Source organism: Tyto alba, unplaced genomic scaffold (genome assembly GCF_018691265.1).
Source record: "Tyto alba isolate M040663 unplaced genomic scaffold, T.alba_DEE_v4.0 Super-Scaffold_10, whole genome shotgun sequence".
NCBI classification, from domain to species: domain Eukaryota; kingdom Metazoa; phylum Chordata; class Aves; order Strigiformes; family Tytonidae; genus Tyto; species Tyto alba.
This window is the reverse complement of record NW_024881262.1, coordinates 24,989,660-25,008,707: the sequence shown is the minus strand read 5'-3', so window position 1 is coordinate 25,008,707 and position 19,048 is coordinate 24,989,660. Positions and strand designations below refer to the sequence as shown.

General features: G+C 48.7%; 3 protein-coding genes across 9 annotated transcripts in view; 1 reads left to right on the top strand and 2 right to left on the bottom strand.

Moving 5' to 3' along the window:
• LOC104366889 (claudin-19) overlaps positions 1–4,503 on the top strand; it is a 37,546-nt gene extending 33,043 nt beyond the window's left edge. For all 7 annotated transcript variants that reach the window (XM_033001659.2, XM_033001656.2, XM_033001653.2 and 4 more), the window contains 2 exons: positions 2,454–2,564; positions 3,958–4,503. In XM_033001659.2, coding sequence (XP_032857550.1) covers positions 2,454–2,564; positions 3,958–4,057 — 211 coding nt within the window. In that variant the 3' untranslated portion in view covers positions 4,058–4,503. The remainder of the gene's footprint in view (positions 1–2,453; positions 2,565–3,957) is intronic.
• Positions 4,504–4,608: 105 nt separating this feature from the next.
• Positions 4,609–7,752, bottom strand: DUSP28 (dual specificity phosphatase 28). The gene is made up of 2 exons (XM_009973888.3): positions 7,175–7,752; positions 4,609–6,234 (listed from the first exon to the last, which is right to left on the bottom strand). The coding sequence occupies exons 1-2, from the start codon at positions 7,520–7,522 to the stop codon at positions 6,100–6,102; spliced, it is 483 nt and encodes a 160-aa protein (XP_009972190.2). The 5' UTR covers positions 7,523–7,752; the 3' UTR covers positions 4,609–6,099.
• Positions 7,753–10,844: 3,092 nt separating this feature from the next.
• GPC1 (glypican 1) overlaps positions 10,845–19,048 on the bottom strand; it is a 215,873-nt gene continuing 207,669 nt past the window's right edge. Inside the window, exons 6-9 of the mRNA XM_033001616.2 lie at positions 17,764–17,883; positions 16,878–17,011; positions 15,515–15,690; positions 10,845–15,130 (exon numbers count right to left, since the gene is read on the bottom strand). Coding sequence (XP_032857507.2) covers positions 14,910–15,130; positions 15,515–15,690; positions 16,878–17,011; positions 17,764–17,883 — 651 coding nt within the window. The 3' untranslated portion in view covers positions 10,845–14,909. The remainder of the gene's footprint in view (positions 15,131–15,514; positions 15,691–16,877; positions 17,012–17,763; positions 17,884–19,048) is intronic.

Below are 19,048 nucleotides of genomic sequence, written 5' to 3'. Positions count from 1 at the left end.
CATTTGGACCAAAAGAGGTACAAAATTATACCTGTGACTAGAATACAATGCCTCAGTTGTACAAGTGAATGAAAATGTACAGAAACCAGCTTGAACTGTGTACTGGTGACCTGCAGATAGCTGAGAAACACCATTGAAGTGTGCTGCTTGATTTAAAGAATTAGAAAAATACTTTTCACTATATATTAACAGCTCAACATTTGTCTTATGAATTAAAAGAGGCAAAGTTTGTGGGACTATTAGCTCATACCGTTGCACACAAACAAGTTTCGAGGTATAAAAGCCCTTATTCTTGTCTGATATAAAAGCAACAGTCTTCAGAACCAAATGCCTTCTTATGGCACCTTATCTAGGTCAATAGATTTAGCAATGAGGAACAAGGGTGGAGGTGACTGGGCCTCTCCTTCAGAGAGCGGGAAAAGGAAGAGGGAAACATAATATATTGCATGTGGAACATGAGAGAGCTGGTTTGGGGAAAAGGTGACATTTATAATTTGACAGTATCTCTACCGTGTATATAATTTTTTGGATCAGTAAACTATAAATCTTTAGTTGCTAGGATCATATTTGAAGTGTTTTGTGAGTTTCCTCCTGAGAATCAGCTCAGGGAAGTCAGAGGTGAAGTGCTTTGTTATGAATCAAAGTACTTTAAGCAATTGCTTTGGATGTTTGTCAGTTTTCCTTGTGTTTTCAAACAAGCACCTACAAAGAAATGGCACTTGTGAATACTTTTTGTTGTTTTATGTTCCCTTGAGGGAATTATATGAAGGGTAATAAATACGTTGAAGGACTGAAACAACTGTTGATAAGGAATTTCAGTTAGTGGGATAGTTAGCAAGTTTTACAGTTATCTCGTATAGCTTTGGGGATTCAACATCAATGCATGTTAATCAGTTACCAGATTGTTTGCATTCAGTAGCTCAAGAAATACATATTTTTTTTTTAATCTCTAAACTTTGATTTATCAATAATGACTATTAATTCACTAAGCAGTTTTTAGTGAGTTAACTTTGATCATTGGTAAAGCCAGACATACTCTTGAGGAAGTTTGTTCTTCTTGGACTCGGTGAGACAGGTTTAAATTCAATAGCAGACCAGTATTGATCTTCACTCTTAAGAGACTGGCAAATCTGCTTTTTCAGATTACATTTTTTTGGCCTGACTTTGTTAAATTAGTAAAGTTAACTTCTATTGATTCTTAGAGGAATTTCTCATACAGCTGTGAAGGCAACCTTGGTTCTCCTACAGATCCCTCCTATATACTTTACTTTGGTATGATATCTATGGGATTTCTGCCTATAGGTGACTGAGTGAGCAGAGATGATTGCACGCACTGTGCAACACTCTCTGATTGTTCCTTAGTATTCCTCCAGCAACTTGCACTCCTGTTTTTTTGAGATAATGATTGTCTCCTTGTTCTGTGTTTGGAAAGTGCCTAAAACAGCAGAGACCTCGCGACTCCAATGCGCAATGAGAACATGGAGAGCAGTGAACCTGTGTAAACCTCTGAAACCTTCCTGTTAGCTACTAATTGTGGAGTCAGAAGCTTTGACACTTTCAAATAATGATTTTATGTTTACAGGTAGAAAAAAGACACACATTTCAGCATACCTTCTGTGTAGTCCATGATGCTTATTTTGCCCTTTTATTAGGAACCTCAGAGCACAGAGGTACAGCTGTATTGTGGTATAGCCTTTGTCCAAAAATAAAAACTTGTTTTCCTCTTTTTGTGAAACTCTTGCTAGTCTTTCACAGGCTCAGTTGTGACTAGTCTTTGGGTCAAATTCATTATTAGTGAATTTCTTGTACTGGACTAGGGGGTTTCCTGAAAGGTGTAGTTTTGTACAGTAAAATGGGAAACTATTATTTTCCAGCCTGTGACTATCCATAAATATATTTCAGCCGTAGAACCACAGAGAGTGCTGAATAATCTTTAGGATACGTAAGTTTGAAAACTAGGCCTATACAAATAACTATTGTAGGTGATCTAGTGTGATGCTCATAGAAAACTAATTTCTGTGGTTAGCCTTTTCCCATGATGCAGACAGTAAGGGCAGAAACATTCAGTTTCACAAAATGACTTCAGGGGCACAGCCAATACAAAGGCAAAATAAGTGTTGTGGACTGCACAGAAGATATATTATTATCATTTATTATCAAGAATTTATTAAATATATGCAGATATTATTGCTACTTGTCTTTATGTTGCTTAGAACTTTATGTATGGTCACTAATTTGGCAGAGCACTGAAATATACATGTAAGAGTTTTACTGAACAGACACAAAGCTAGATCTGTTCTCCTGTTATCTATTGAAGTACTCTTCAGTTAGCTGACTTCTGTGCAGACTAGAATTTGTTTGTTTGCATTATTTGTGCACCTTATGGCTCGGTATAAAATAATGGCTTTGTGATTCTGTTAGATGCTGTTTCCATAAAAGCTTTCACATTCCAGGTATGAACTAGGAGATGCTCTGTACTTAGGCTGGGCTGGATCTGTTCTTTATATGCTTGGTGGGATCTTACTGACCTGTTCATGCAAAGGGAAGAAAAAACAGGATTACAGGTAATCTTGGGTTTGTCAGCTGAAACAGTAGCTGTCAATTATGTACCGTTTTCTATCTGTATACTATTCCCTCTCTCTCAACCCCTGGTATAAATCTGTAGCCATATAAAGTACGAACAGGAAATTGTGCCTATTAATTCAGTGCTATGGCATGTCACAGACTTGTGATGGCAGGGCATGCTGTACGAAATACTCGTACCTGCCACATAGCGTACCTGTCGATGCTTTGCCATCAGCAGTCACCTCTAACTAGTATTTGGTAATTCTGGGTACTGCTGATGGTTCTGAGATCTACATTACGAAAATGTGCAGTGAAAGAGCAAACTATCTATTGCCGAAAGAAAAGTATATCAAAGAATATAGTGTGTTATTATCAGGTTTCTCTGCAATGTTCACTACTATTAAAATATTCAAACACCATTTAATTTGCAGAAAGTATAATGGCATTTCCTTCCCAAAGCATATCCGATTGTTCATTAGACACACATGATTTTTTTCTTGTTCCTTTTGGTAATGTCTTGTTGCACATCAAATTGGAAAAGTTGAGATTTCTAGCCTTGATATTTAGCCTTGCCTGGATTTTTTTTTTTTTTTTTTTAATTTCCAATCTTAAATTATTCACACATACAGAAGGTCCCTTTCTAAAGGAGAGGGATCAAATTGTCAGAAATAGCAGAGGTCCATGTCTACCGAGAAGAACCCAAATGTCTTGGAGGCTGTGCTAGATAAGCTTGAGAGGATGATAATGTGGAAGAAGCATGCTCACTGCTGCTGTATTTAATCTTAGGAAAGTTATATCAGAACACATAATAAGTGAGAGCGTTCCTCTGATACTCCACTGCCCAGTCTGAAGCCATTTAAGTTTTATGGTAATACTTCATCAGCCACATTGGACTTTCGATCTCACTCACCATACGTTGATACAAAGCACCAAATACCCTGAAATATATTGAAAATCAGGTAAAACTGATGTATGAACTAGAAGTTTAACATGACAAATGAAGGGTTTGTCTTGAAGATACTTCTGTTTTCCTTTCTCATCATCTTGATTCCTGTATGAAAAACTGCAGCTTGCACAAAGGCATTAAGGTCTAGGTTCTCTTCTGCTTTAGGAACTTGACTAAAATGCCTCGAGGAAGAGCACACGTGAGTTAGCAACCCAGAGTGTGTTTCTGGTTATGAGCGAGATGCCTGTGCTGCCTGTCAGAGAGTCCATCTCCTTCCCCTTAGCTACAAGACTGATACAGTAGGCCTCTAATTTCTGCACCTTTGTGAAATACGTGCTATCGGTCGGTTGGATACAGACCTAAATGAGTAACTTCCTATGTATCTGAAACTGTGGACGTGTGTGTAATATCTATTATTTAGTAACTTTTTTTTCCTTAACTTACAGTTGCAACAAATATACATATTCAGCAGGCCAAGCAGCAAATCAGCAGCGCATTTACACCAAAAACTCTGAGACAGTCATAAGCAACAAGGAATATGTCTAAACTTACCTTTTACATCACTTGTAATGTTAGTGGATTATGAACTCAAATAAAGAAGTGAACTCCCTCCAGGCTTCCGGTTCCAAGTTGCAATCTTTCATCTTAATTTGGAGCAGTACGAGGAGGAGGTATGGATTTCAATGTAAATAGGAATGGTTTTCAAATATAAATAGGTTTCTACAGAAAATGCTGTGATGTGAAATCCTGCGGCATGAAGGTTCTCTGCATGCTGAGAAGCCCGATGATACACCACACTCTGTGGTTAAATTTTCTGACAATCAAGGGTAACTGTTTCTATTTCAGCTGACTCAAAAATGCAGAACTGATATTCTGTAGCAGAATGCAAGTTCATAGCCACAGAAATGTCTTGTGTTTTCATTAATGTTTAGCTTCCTACTTTTGTTCAGCAGCTTTAGCTTTTGACAGGAAATAAACTTTATTCTACCGACTGACTGAAACAGATTTTCTGAGAAGTGGTATCCTGGCTGTTAATAAGGCTATAGTCTACACACTGTGGGCTTGAAGTCTCATGTTATACTGAAATTCATATTGCGTATGATAATCAAGATTTATAAAAGCTACAAAAAATTTCCTAACTACCACTCACTTCCAAACCTACAGATGTGCAACAAATTTCTTGTTGGTTGTAATGCAGATACCAGAGATAAATGATACAGAATGAACCAAACACAGCTGGGAGTGGAGAAAACATCTGGTGCGATGATGCCTTGTGATAACTAAGATAATGGTAGCCCCAATTTTTAATTTTTATTTCTATGGTTTCAGCTTTTCAAATAATCCTATTTTAACTTTGAGCAGTCTTTAACTTTGGGAACTGCATCTGAATTGTCTAACTCATGTAATTCCCCAGTAGCTTTATTCTCCATCATTTTTCCATCATTAGAATTTCTGCCTCCAACTACTCCACTGCTGGGAGTGTATGTTTGCCTTGTGTAAGCACTTAGACAGATGATGATGAGCTAACTTTACTTCGTATCGATGCTTTGAGCAATGGGGAATGGAATTTCACATTGCAGCTTCACAGGTTTCATAACTTGTCCCTTTTAAATTACAAATGTATTAATAGTTTGACAGAATACCTTGGTGTTTCTCTCTACTTTTAATGTCTTATGATAAACATAATTGTGATCTGATTTAGAAGTTTCGTGCCGCTTCGTTGATATTCCAATAGATAATTTCACAGGGCAACCTGTAGTAAATCTTATCAGAAATTATTTAGCCATGTTGCTTGCATGTGAATACAACTGCCTTGTAAACTGACACATTAAGGCATGAATTGGGCACTGATAGATCTTGTTAGGCTGAGTAAGTAAAACTAAAAGGAGTTAGGATTCATTTTAGATTGCTGGTGTCATCTTCTTCCCTCCACTATCAACTATTGTTTTTAAAATAATTTCTGTGGTATTTTGGAAATAATTGAAAAAGCTGAAAAGGCACTTAAAGTGCCTGAGGGGGGCTGAACTCCTTATTCAGTCCTCTGGATTTTTAGGCAGTTTGTGGTGGTATTTTGGGCTAGTTGAATGTAAGAAAAATGCAGAACTTGGGCAGAGGTGAAGCAGTTCCAGTGTTGGTTTCCCACCAAAGCTTGTGTCAGCTCATGGACATGAATTATGATCCAGTATGTGAGAGAGAAATTCAGAGCTTCCTTGGTCTGGCATCAGGTCTTCTAGCGATGTCACAGGGAAGCTTAATTAAAAACCAGGAGTAGAATTCCTATGGAGGAACTCATTCATTTGTTTAATACATTGTTATCATATTCAGTGTCGTTCAGAGGGAAGTAAATGCTGAAGATAACGTGCCTTTCTCTGGTTTGTTTACAGTCTTTCCAACCATTTTGTGGTTTTGCTGTTTCTCCCTGCTTATCTGGCCCTTTCCCATGCACGTCAACGGTAAAGCTCTGAGTGAATTTAATTAACCACCAACTCAGTTTGGGGAGTAAGGCATTTTATGTATGGGTGATATATGAAGTGATTATTTTTATTTTTAAATCTGTAGCAAGCTACTAAACTCTCTTTAAAACGTTTTCACACATTGCTATTTTTAAGGCCTTTGCTCAGCAGAGCAGGCTGCTTTGCTAGCTGCAAATCTTCTTCGTATCTCTGCAGCTGAGACCAAAATCCTGCGTTGGGTTTTGCTACTGGTCTGGCAGTCTTCACAGCCTAGGGAAAAGGAGAGACATTGTAAAAGCAAGGGCGAGTATCACGCGAGTAGTTTTAGTTCCTCTTAGACTTTTGAGAAGATTTACTTTGGTTTTGATTTGGCTACAGAATAATAAACAGATATTTTGGTGAGCTCACCTCACTCTGTGCTTGCTAAGAACTCCTGGCATGTGGCCCCTGTTACAGGACGGATTCATGGGTGAGACATGAAGAGGAGCTGGTGAATTTGCTGGAAATGTGACTGTCTCTCACAAAGTGTGGTGACACCGCTCATGTTTCAGGTAGTGTGAAACTTGGCCAGGTATCTGCGTGCCTCTGCCTAGTGCTGAGCAGAACCGTTACCGAAATGAGAGACTTCAGTGCTGTAACTACCCAAGGGGTGCAGACTGAAAGACCGCAGAGCACGAGTCATACTCACTGGACAGGCTTCCTACTCCAGCTGGGGTGCTATTACTCATAGCTAGCTAGTCCCCAGCTACTGAGCGGCCCTAACAGACGATGTTTCTTTGCTGTGTTGAGCTGTTACATTATAGGTGATAAGAGCAAATCCTGCAAAACAGCTTCTGCGCACACTTACATCCATTGCACTCATTTTCTTTATGTCTCTGTCTTTAACTTCACGTAGCATGACTAAGCAAATGATAGGGAAAACGTTCACAAAAAAGCCAACTTCGCATTTTTGCTACCAGGGCTTAAAGCCTATTTGCATCTGTAACTATATTTTGTCCCAGAAACCTCACGTCGAAGGCTTATTTGGCCAAGTTTGGGGTGAAAAAACTTACAGTGGCATTTTTATTCAACTGTTGAATAGCCATGTAACTGCTAATAAACAGGTGGGAGCACCAAAATAATTCTATGAGTCATCATCATCGCTCGTAATACGCATTGCCCTTCTTACCCCGAAGGTGTCTAACTATAACTCTGGGTGTAAGTGCAGTACCTCAAACGCGTCCTTGAGCGGGAGCTGGCGGTGTCTCATCAGATAAGCAGTGCAAATGGCAGCTGAGCGGCTGCGGCCGTTTTTGCAGTAAACTAAGCACTTCCCTCCGCTTTTCACAGCCTCCTCTATAGCGGCGCCGCACTCCTCAAAATACCGGTACAGGTCTTCAGCCGGATGGTCGAGCACGGGTACGCGCAGGCCGCGGCCCCGCGGGAGGCCGGGGAACGGCTGCTGCCTGGTGACATTAACGCAGAAGGTGACTCCCTCTCGCGCGAGCAGGTCCTGGCGGCAGGCCGCGCTGGCCGTGCCGATGAGCAGCGAGGAGGTGACCTGGCCCAGCTGGAGCATCGGCGGTGCCGCAGAGCTCCCGGCTCGCCCCCGCTGTGGTGGGACGGGGGAGCGGGCCGCTCCCGCCAGCAGCGCCAAGGGCTGCGCTGCCCTGCGCCCCGCCGGGCTGGGTTATATTTAGCCCTCCGTGCCGTCTCGGGCGTAAAGGCTTCAGGCAGGTCCTAGTGCCTGCGGGATCCTGTAAAAAGCTGAAGACATCTCCAGAGCCCGCAGGTTGGTTGTGAAACAGTTGGCTTTGTACAGGCCCTATCCCTAGAGCGGCTTCTCACAAGCCGTTAAAACCTCTGTCTGCCTCGCAGGACAGCGGCTGCGGGGGCCAGCGCTGATGCAGTAGCGGCACAATGACACAACAGGGATCTGATCACCCCCAGCTCATCTAGTTGCCCTCACCCACCACAAAAGCGTCTTCTGAGGACCCAGAAAATTATTGACTAGGCTAGCTGGATGTGGTAGCACTCATCTTTTCGGACTTCAGGAAAATTGCCGGTGTGGTGCCAGGGCAGTGTCTCTCTCTCCTGCCTGAGCGAGCGGACGCGTGCTGGAGCTGGGCCGGGGAGCGCTGCACCAGGAGGGTGTACCAGCCGCTCCCTGCCACACTGAGCGTGCCGCTGAGCTTCTCAAACACTTTTCTTTCTGGCCATGAAGCAAAAAGGAGCCTGTGACTGATATTTGCTGCTGTCACGAAGCTGAACGTGGCCTATCCCAGGAGCAGGGCACGGACTAACAGGACGGGTGTGAAACACAGTGCCAGCCAGCAAGGCGTCAGCTGTGAGGGGCAAGGAGGAGCTTTTATTCCATCATGAAGGGAGGAGAAGCCGACCTGGTGCACACCCGGCATCAGCAACAGCCTCCCGGAGAGCCGCTGGCTCCCGCAGCCCAGCGCGAGAGCGCGGGGTCCCGCCTGCCCTTCGGCACACGCCTCGGCCGCCGCGGGCTCGCAGCCCTGCCCCGGCACAACCCGCGCGCGGGGCGGCTGGCTGGAGAGAGCGCTGCCCGCCCGAGGCGGCGCGGGTCAGGCTGGGTCCCCGGGCAGGAGAAAGAAGCTGCTCTTTCTTTTGCCTGCCCTCATCAATGGGCTTGCTTAGGACCCTGCAGGAGTCCCTGGGCCGTGGTTTAGGGACACCAGGTCAAACCTGGATGCAAGGAGGAGCCACCAGTGTGACCCAAGGCATCACGGCCCCTCTGCAGCCCGCAGCACTCGGCACCATTTTGACTGTGCTGTGAAGACCATCGTTGGCCAAAGCAGCACACACTGTTCCCCCCCGGATACCAGGAAACAGCATTACCCGGCAGAGCAGCCCAGGGGCGTGGAGCCAGGGATGCGCCGAGTGCTCCGTGCAGCCCCTCTGGCCTCCCCCCCCGCCCCGTGAGCGATGCCCAAGGCCCCGTGGCAGCTCCTCAGATGTGTTTCTCCTGTGCAGAATCAAGAAAAGAAATGTATTATTTCACTATCTTGCTTTCATTCCTGAGGGCCTGCTATTTGCTGCTGTGTGCCATACTTGGCTTTAGTGTGGCCCCAAATCTGTTTAGAGGGATTATCCTGGTCAAAGGTGGCAGCCAAGAGCAAGAACACTCCTCCAGTTGAGACGTGCCCACTGGGCTGAGTGCTCCCATCGCGGCTGCTGCTGTTACCAACACTGTGCTCTTCATTTTGCGTGGCATTGCTCTTGATGTGCCATGAACTCTCCACTCTGAGCAGCAGCAGCCCAGCAGCTTGCTCTGGGATTTGCCAGACATGCCTGGTGTGACTTACTGGGGTGAGACTGGCCCCCCCAGTTCCCTGCAGCTCACCCCAGCACTGGTCCAGGAGACCCCTGTGTGCCACCAGCCCAGAGCAGCACTGCTGTCACATCAGCACCAGCAAATGTCACTGCTGCTGCACCTGTGATGCCTCACTACAAGGCTACAGCTGTTTGCTACCTGCCTGCAGCTGACCCGAGGAAGGTCCTTTATGCTTGAAAGGTCATCCCTGCCCTGTAGCACGTCCTCGTCCAGAGGAGGAAATAGAAGCAGGGTAGCTATCGTTACAGGGAGAGCAATTACAGTAAGCTAACCACGAATGCCCTCTCCTGGCAGCGAAGACAGTTGCTTCCCGCGGCAGATGGTTGAACTGCAGGGTAACAGTCCCATCCCCTGACCAGGAGAGGTCTGATGCCTCAGTCCAGATTTTGCTGGGGGCTCTCGAGTCTTGCTGCTGCCGCCATCGGGGTGTGGTGCAAACAAACAGCCCCGGTTATGCTGGCTGTGCGTCCCCTTGCCATGCACCGCGGCACAGAGCCTGGGCCCGCCGTTTTGGTGACTGCCAGGGTCCCCAGAGCCCTCCCTGCTCCGGGAAGCCGGGCTGTGTGCGGCTGCAAGGAAGCAGGAGCTGAGCTGGGCCTGCAGCACGTCCACCCCTTCCACAGTTTCTTAGCAGTGACTTTGCCGTGGTGTTCAGTGGCTTTACAAACCAACAGCAATGCTTGCAAACGGCTTCAATACACACACAGCTGTAAGTGGCCATTATTTAAGGTCATAATTAGACATAGCGGGGGGCAAAGGAGGTGACTGGACTGGCCTGCAAACAACTTCGCCTGGGAGAAGACCAACATTTCTACGCTTGGCTGTATTCATATAAACCTGTGCACGTGGTGCCTAAATAGCTGTAACTGCACGACATGAAACTAAAGACATTCTCTCAAGGGTATCACTCACTGTATTAAATGTAAGTGCTATTTGCTTCCAGGCAGATAGATAGCTATACTTTTAGTAGCTTCCAGTCTCTCTTAGACACTTCGCGAGCGGCTCTCGACGCATTACCTTGACTCCTGCACTCACCCACTTGCGGCACTGGATAGCGCAGGGCTGAAGCACAACCTCCTCTGCTGCATCAGCTCAGCCTCAGGCCCACACTTGGGACCAAACATTCGTGTCACTGCGAGAGCACAGCAATCTGGTACAAGGCCGTGGTAAATAATTAGCACAACACTTTGCAATGACAAATATCAAGGATGTTTCTGATTCCTCGCACTATACGCCGTGACTTTTTGTGCACCTGTATGGGAAAGACAACGTTCAGCATGCCTGCTTCGATGACTAAAGTCAGGCTCACCTTGTTTCCACACACATCGCATCCATAGCGCCCTGGCAGTTGTCCCTCCAGATTACACGGGGTTGAATTCAGGCAAACCTGTGGTGCCAACATTGGCATCTGCCCACTACAAACCTTGTGGCTGAAAGCAAGCTTTCATTCCTCAGGCCTCCTGACCTGGCTATAACAAGGAAAAAGAAAGAAAACTCCAAACTCAGCTTAAATGGAGAAGAAATAAAACCGCCCCGTAAATACAGATTTAAGCCTCCAGCCTTTTTATTTATACAAGGATTCAAAGAACATATTTCAACTTTAGATAAACAGTGCAAGAGAGTTACAGGTACCTTGGTAACAGAAAGAAATAGATAACTGTCCAGCTATGCCAATAAGTGAAATAATTCTTACTCCTGCAGATAGAAATGCATCTGTTTAAAGCAAAGGTGGACTTTAGATATTTTGCTATACCTTAGCCCCTACCAAGCCCACCGGAAAACAACAGGCAGTTTGTCATTTGTAAATGATAAGTAGCTGCGCTCTCAAAGCCTTCTGAGACCCTCGCCCTTAGTTAAAACAAACACATTATGGCACAAAAGAGCAGGCTGAAAGACAGAGACACTTGGCAATCCACTATTTCTGGTTCTCCCCTTTCCAGGGACAGAGGTCCTTGTTAATATTTTTTCCTAGACCATTAGTCCCCGCTCCGCACCTCCATGAAGTACGAGGCCTTTTCAAACCAGAACACCCCGACTCGCTGCCTCGATAACCTCGAAGCAAACGTTCCTCCCCAGCCACCCTCGTTCCCCACAGCTCCCCGTTCACACAACCGGCCCACGGCAGCCGCCAGCCCCCGCCGTGGCTGCAGCCCTCAGCCCGCCACGCGGACGGGAGCTTTGTCACCACGTTTTTGAGCAGGCAGTAGCCCAGAAAATGTCATTTATGAGCACTGAAAGGCCCCAGGCTCTGTGCCAGCCCGAGCGCAGGCTCGGGGCTCGTCTGGACCTGGGCCGACTTCAGCTTGTTGAGCCGTGCCAGCAGTTGTCTAGCAGTCGGGTAACTACAGTTTGCTTTAGGTTTGCTTTAGGTTTGAGCAATACCGAGTCGATACCTGGGAGGGGCCTCGACCATTTTGGCTCCCCAGCGGAAGGTGGCGTGGCCAAGTGCAGCCCCGGGCCACCGAATTGCAGCAGGTCGGGGAAACCGCTTCAGGGCAACAAAGAGAACAGAAATACTGAACCACCAGAAAAACTGAATAACCAGGAACCGACAGAAAGCAGCAGCGTAGGCAGAGTGTGTGAAAAGGGACACAAAATAAACCCGAGGGCGCCCAGGGCTGAGGAGGGAGGAAGCATCAACACCAACATCACGCGCCTCCTGGCAAGGAGGGGGAAGAGCCCCCGGCACCGCCCTCGCCCCCCGCGCAGACCTCAGGGTGCCGGCGGGGTCCAAGCCCCCGCTCGGGGCCCAGAACGAGGCTGAAGTGGGAGCTCAACCCCAGCCAAAGGGGGAAGGCATCGGGGAGGGTGTCTCCTGCATAATAGTTTTCACTCGCATCCTTGAGGCTTTGCCTTGTCAGTTTGGGCTGTCAGGTTCTATTGTTGTAACAGGACCAATAGTTTGAGCTATTAAATTGTTAAAATATGAACTGGACAATCAGTAAATTCGTGGCTTCACATTTAAGGTGTGTTCCCCTTGGGGCCTGTAAGAAGCTTTTGAGGGTAACAGACAGACAGCAAAGGCTAATGGCACAGAAACAGAAATGACAAGGACTTTCCTTTCAAGCTCCCATTCCACAAAGCAAAACGTTGACTTCGGCATCCATGTGTTAAAATTCCAATCCAACCCAACCATTTTTTGAAGAGGTTACAATGTTTTAATGCCCACCCCCCGTCCTTTTTTTTTTTTTTTTTCCTTTGGATGTAAAGTTTCTGCAGAACTGGTTGTGGGGATTTCTGTAACTGAAGGTTAAATTTGTATTGGCAATTCTGGTTAAAAAAAAAAAAAAAAAGAAAAAAAAAAGATAGGAACTCTTTAGAGCAGTAAAAGTAACATGGAACTTGCCATATTTCTAGAAGTAAATGAAATGGTGTAAATCCGTGACTTGCATTTATCCACTCCTGGGTTCTGACGGGTCTAGTGGCGTTGTCCGTCCTTTAGCCAATGTCCAGCATCCTGGCTTTCATCTCTGAAACCTTACCAGATTAGATCAGTTTTAACCTTACAAGGTGGCGAGTGCGGGGCAGTAACACCACTCACTGTGACTTGGAGAAGCCAGCCAGAGCTGGCCTAAAATCTCTGCCTAGTTTGAGGCACCGTCAGCGTCGTCACCTGGCGCCCGGGTAAGGCTCCCTCCACGCCTGCCCGCACCGGCTCTCGGCGTTACCTTGCTCATGTTCTCGTCTTCCCTTAAATTGCACATTCTAGAAACTGCTAATGTTTAAAATGTATTTTTTCCCCTTTCTTAGAAAACAGCCAAACCCCAACCCCATAATGTTTGCTCAGCCCAAAGACACGTCTCCTCTGGCAGGACAGAGGGGAAATGCTCAAACATTTGCTGTGCAGACCAGTAAAGTAGGAGACAGATACATCTCTGCCCTCCCTCTCGCCCGCGGTACAAACACAGTTGAAACTCAAGCCCAACCCCGTACGAATGAAGCCCAACCCCTGGGCACGCTCTCGGCCCACCCAGTCCCAGTGACTGTGTTGTATCTATAACACCTGCTAAACCTACACCTCCAGCCGATGCTTGCCGTACCCGTCAGGCACAGAAGCCTTCTGGAAGCCCTGAAGCACACAGCCCTACAAGCACAGACACTCCTACAGCTACGTGAGGATATTTGTATCTTTCACCCACCACCCCCAGTCTCAAAACCCGGCACAGAGCCTGCCCCACCAAGCATTTTGGGGTCAGGGCAGCCGCCCGCGTGAGCCAGAGGCTGGTGTGCGGTGGGATGGGGGGCAGAGGGTGAGCCTGGCCCTTCCCTGAGCCAAACCGGACCCGCCGCCTCACCCCGTCCCTGCAGCGAAGGGAAGGTGCGTGGGAGGACAGGGAAGGGATGGGGAAAGGGGGAATTCACTCAAAAACCTACAACGCAACAGGAACAAACACCAGAAGAAAAATCCCAAACAAAACCGTGTCCCGTCCTCACATCCCTCCCTGGTAGGTGTGACCTTGAGTGAGTCTCCTGGGCCGGGACGCTGCCCAGGGCTAATCTCTGCCAGCCTCTCTCTGCCCGGGGCAGCGTCACTCCCGCACGCGCCTGGTGTGAGCTCTCACCACCAGCTGCAACACTCCAGTTAGTAAAAAGTCCCTGTTTTTTTCTTATTACCAAAAAAAAAATAAAGAGGGATTCCCATCCCCAGCCGGGGCCAGAGGAGGAGGAGGTGTCAGCACAACTGTCTGTCAAGTGGAGAATCCCACTGCGCATATTTTCATCTCTCTGTTACCTACGACGGTACTGCACTGCAGGTAGAAATTGGACCATTATTACTTGGGTAAAAAATGGCTTTCCAACTAGCATGCAAAGAAAAAATACCCCACACCCCAACCCCTAACACTCATTCCCAGTCACTTACATGTAGGAGACCTACATTTCAAATTGTCATCAGCTACGAGCTCTAGTCAAGAAACCCACTTGTGACCTTTCCAAAGAAAAAGGGAGTTCTGCGTTTTTGGGTCCAACAGCCACTGCCAAACTGTTTCAGTTCAACACACCAAACCTGCTCACGCTCCTACGTGCGCCAGTGGCAGCGAGAGGCCACCCCTGCCTGCCTAGGAAGTACAGAGGGAAAACCCGCAAGAGCCCCTGGCCGCAGCACCCGAGGAGCGCCGAGAGCCTCGGTCTCGGCACTGCGAAGCGGTGCTGCTCGCGGCGCCGTCGTGCTTTCGGCGGCTGTCGGGTAGGCGGCTCTGGCCAGCGGCTGGGCGACGAGCTCAGGGCAGTTGCGTGTTCCGCTGGAGGCAGCAGAAGAGCTGCCCTGGGAGGGGCCGGCTGGGACCCCCCCCGAGGCCTCTCCGAAAAGGGTCGTTTCAGCCCCGAGAGCCAGTTTGTGGTAAAAACAAAAGTAAAACAATGAGGTACGGAAAGAAGGGCCCAGCATTGGGGAAAAGACCAAGAAAGAAGAAAACAGCTCGAGCACTGCCAGAAATAGCAAACAACTGAAACCTTTTAACCTTTTTCTCCTCCCTCTTCTTCTTCTTTTTTTTTTTTTTTTTTTTTTTTCCTGCCAAGGTGAATTAAATATGTCCTTTGGTTGGTTGGTTGGTTTTGGCAAAGTGAAGCCCTCGGCCGCAGTCTCTTTCCTGGCTGTGCTAGTGAGTTACCGCCACAAGTGCTGCGCGGCAATGAAAGCCACCGAGAGGAGGAGGAGGAGGAAGGTTGAAGGCAAAGATCTGCTGCTGGCCCCATTGATGCCGTGTCCAGACTGCTTAGGAATGGCGTGCGTTTCTGGCTGCCTGGTGCTGGGGCTCTTAGAAAGTCTTTTGCCGCAGACATCATCAGGACAGCTGTCACCACTCCCGGAGCCGCTCACGTCGTCACCTGCGCAGAGACCAACAGGGGGTGAGCCGGCCCTACAGCGGGCGACGTCCCTGCCCTCCTGCTGCTGCAACCCCACGGAGCTCTGGCCACCAACCCTGCCCCGGCCACCTCCTCCTCCTCCTCCTCCTCCTCTCAGCATCCCTCACCCCGGGGTGAGAGCCCGTACCCGATCACCGGCTGACTTTAGCCACTCGCTGCTGCAGACACCTCCGGAGCAGAGGGGAGCAGTGGCCCCATCAGCTGGGCTGGGACCGAGGTTTCGGTGAGGCACGGAGAGCAGCCCAGCCTCCAGCCACGCCGCAGCAAGTCGGCTGCACTCGGACAGGCCCTCTCAGCCCCCAGCCCCCAGCCTCCCGAGGACTTCTCCGGTCCTGCTGAACTCACTTGCATCTTGGAAATCCACGTCGTTCCCGATGTTAGCGTTGCCCAGCCGGTTTGTCATGATCTTTAGCTGCATGATTTGCTGGCGAATGGTCATATCGGGCTTGGTGATGTCCACCTCCACCTCCGGGTTGTTAATCTGATTAGCTAAACCGTCCCCCATCACTTCGGGCAGGTAACTGCGAAGGACAGCGACAGGTTTAGGTGGCTTCCCCCCCCCGTCAGGCTCACCTCTCCCCGTTACAGACACCAGTGATAATTCAGACCCTCTGAACCCCAGGGAAGCTGCAGGCAGTGGCGCTGCCTTGCCGAACAGCCTCCGTACGCCGGTGTTTGCCGCGAGGCAGCCAGCTCTACAGATGGCTGAGCTGTGCTGCCACGGCCAAACCCCAGCAGAGCAGGGGGGCTCGCCCTGAGCCCACCTCAGCTTGCAGGAGGTGGCTGGTGGCCTTGCAGCATCCCTGTCCTGGCACGGGGAGGGGTTTCCTGCAGGAAAGGCTGTGTGAGGTGCTGAGGGGTTGCTCTCAGGTACCGGTGGAGCCACGGTGACACCTCCCTCTATGGAAAAGCTCTCTCCATATCGGGGGCTGAGGAGCACCTTCATCCCTGCCCCAGTTAAACCCTGTGGGGACTGACACCCTGGGATGACTGAATGCCCCCAGCCCGGTTATGACCAGACAGGCCCCCCAGGGAAGCTGCAGTCCACTGGGAGCTGTCAGCCAGCAAACAGAGCTGCGCTGCTCCCTTCGGCAGCGCCCCGGCTCCCGCAGATCTGCGGCGCCGCGGGCAACGACGCACAGTGGGGAAGAACCAAAGGCGCCGGCGAGGCGAGGCCAGCAGGTCCGTGGAGAGGAGTGGAGAAAGGTGCATGTCACCAAAGCAGCTGCCCACCTCCCCTCACAGCCCTCCTTTAAACGTCACCCACGGGTGGGGGGTGTTTCTGCAGCTGTTTGGTGTCACCCGGGTGCTCCCTCTCACGAGGGAACAGCATTTCAGAGTGGGTATGGACAGAAAGACACGTATACAATTCTCAGCAACAGCCCTGGAGTTTGTGAGGTAAACCCAGCCCTTCTGCCTTCTCAGTGCATGTGGTATTGCAAAACTGCTTGTTAGCAAAAAACTACAGGTATTCCATGGTGAATGCATTTCAATGCTTAACCCTCCAGCACACAGCAAGATGACAACCAGCTTGACATTGCCAGGTACCAGATTTTCAGGAAACGCAGCATTTCTGTGGTCAAAGACAGACCTTTCTGTTCAGTCTGAACAAGTGGGGCTGGCTGAGATGATGTACAAGTGCCTTTTATCAAATCCTCCCCCTCTCACCCCAGAACAGTGCTATCCTGGCACCGTGACCCTCTCATACCTGCCCTTGGTCATCCCATTCCAACACTTGCTGTCAGCCGCTGAGCTGGCCATTACTTTTTTGCTGCACAGGCTGCCAGGCAGGGTGATCCAGTAAGTCTTGAGAGCTGTCAGATTCCCTTTGGCATCTAAAACCTGGAAACAAAGAGGACACTCAGGACTGGGAGAGCTCTGGGGTGCCCCAGGGCTGTAGGAAGGACAAGGATTCTGCCCATTTTTTTTTTTTTTTTTATTTTACCATCACAAAGTCTGGTTTTTTGCAAACAGGATGTGTCGCCAACCTTCTCCTAAAGACCAGCTGCAACCCCAGCACCCCGGGCTGAAGGTTACATGCTAAGGACTGTCCTGGTACCACACAATTAACCAGGAGAAGATCATCTTCCGGGCCATGAGGGCAATGCTGAGAAGCAGACTTGGTGGAAGCCAGCAGGGCTCTGCTGGGGTGGGACAGGCAGGTGTCTGCGAGTGAGGAGCCTCTGAAATGTGAGACCACGGCAGATCCTGCAGCTTATCATCCACAGAATCCAAAACCTCCACGGAGGAGGACCTCTGGCCCCAGTATCCAGGCTGGACTGCCTAAGGCTGAGTGACACCACGGGCAAGGAGCTTTTTCAGGTAAGTTTGGCACCAAGTCCCCGAGAAACTGGTTATCAGCAACCTAGCCACCAACCCTGTGCTGAGGCAGGATCAGCTCTGCTCAGGTCATGCCAGCTCGACATGATCTTCTTCAGACCCTCCAGCAAAAGCGATGCAGCAGCCTGCGGGGTGGCCTGACCCGACCTGCAGGACACCCAGTGCTGCCCTGGCCGGGCTCCCAGTGCTCCCAGGGGAGGCAGCACGCCAGCCCGGGCACACTGGTGAGGAGGCAGCTTTGGAGGAAAACTCACCAGCATCTCCAGTGCTTGAGCAGAGGATTTTGCTTCCAACGCGACCTTCCCCCGCCTCTTCTTGTCCTCGCTGCTGGAGCCTTTTGTGCTGATTTTGGGATTTCCACAGCCTTGGAAAACCTAAGAAACAAACCAAACTCTCTATCTCATGTCTTGATACTATTTCTTTAATAAATTAGCCCTCCACAGTTATGTTTTCCTTTTTCTTCTTAAGTATGTTTATCTTTCTACCTGCAAGATCTCAGATTCTGGTTTAGTTTCTGGTCAGGTTATTGTGCCAGGATGTGTTTTCAGCTCACTGTAACTGGTTTTGGTTACCGCTATCAAGCAAAATGTTTAGCACTAACACAAAATCAGCACATGTTTTTGGAGGAATCACCAATGTAGATATTAAGTTATTTTTAGCTATTTTATATGTTTCTATTATGATTGAAAAATAAAATTCTGGGAAGAACAAGATGGGAGTTGCTCACACTCATTACACCAGTGGTGTGGGCTTCAAGATTGCAGAGCACATGAGCTTCATTGATCTGGACAACAGGCCAAAGTGGGAGTACCCCAGTGACTCTTGCAGTCGGCACCCACACTCGGCAAATGAATGCCCCCTCCGACCAGGGGACTGCCAAGACAGTAGATGTGTCACAGTCTGTCAGGTTGGATGTTTCAGGGGCAAATGAGGAGGCCGAACTAATTTACCTCCTAAAGCTGGGCACCTCCCATCACTCTAATTACCTGCCCAGGCGTGCTTTGTAGCCAAGGGAAAGCAGAAGCACTTTGAAGGTACAAATCCTCAGACCTTGCCTCTAGGAAGACGAAGGGAGCCCTGGAAGTGCCTGTTTCTCCCAGTTTCTGCGTGAGCAGCCCAGGCAACGACACCTCCACTGCAGACAGCCAGTGCTCAGGCCACTGAGCCTCCCCGTGGCGGGTGGAAGGAGTGCTCGGACAGCCAGATTTAATGAAGCATCAAAGGTCAGGAGAATCTTTGCACTGTTAGTTTGACTCGGGAAACACCAGCCCTGACAAAGAAAGCCATCTGATTTGAAAAGACGGCTCCAAGCTTCTTGTGGTTACCAGGCTGCTGTCAGAAGCTACGGATAAATTTGACTTTGCATGGTGTCCCCTTAAAGCAGAGAAATCCAGACCCGAGACAGGAGCATTGCTGATGCAGATTGTTCCAGCTGCTGGATGCTTTCGCTAGTGGATTCTGACAGTGGGTCTCATCGGTGTGTCTGAGGGACATCCAGCCTAGCAAGCCCCTCCTGGGGTGCACTGTCCTGCTGACCAG

Bases quoted from the DNA above. Each gene is read 5' to 3' on its own strand.
- DUSP28 (XM_009973888.3), bottom strand. From the start codon at position 7,522: ATGCTCCAGCTGGGCCAGGTCACCTCCTCGCTGCTCATCGGCACGGCC. The intron at 6,235-7,174 runs GTACTGCACTTA...CCTTTTCCCTAG, and splicing joins CGCTCAAGGACGCGTTTGAG to GCTGTGAAGACTGCCAGACC.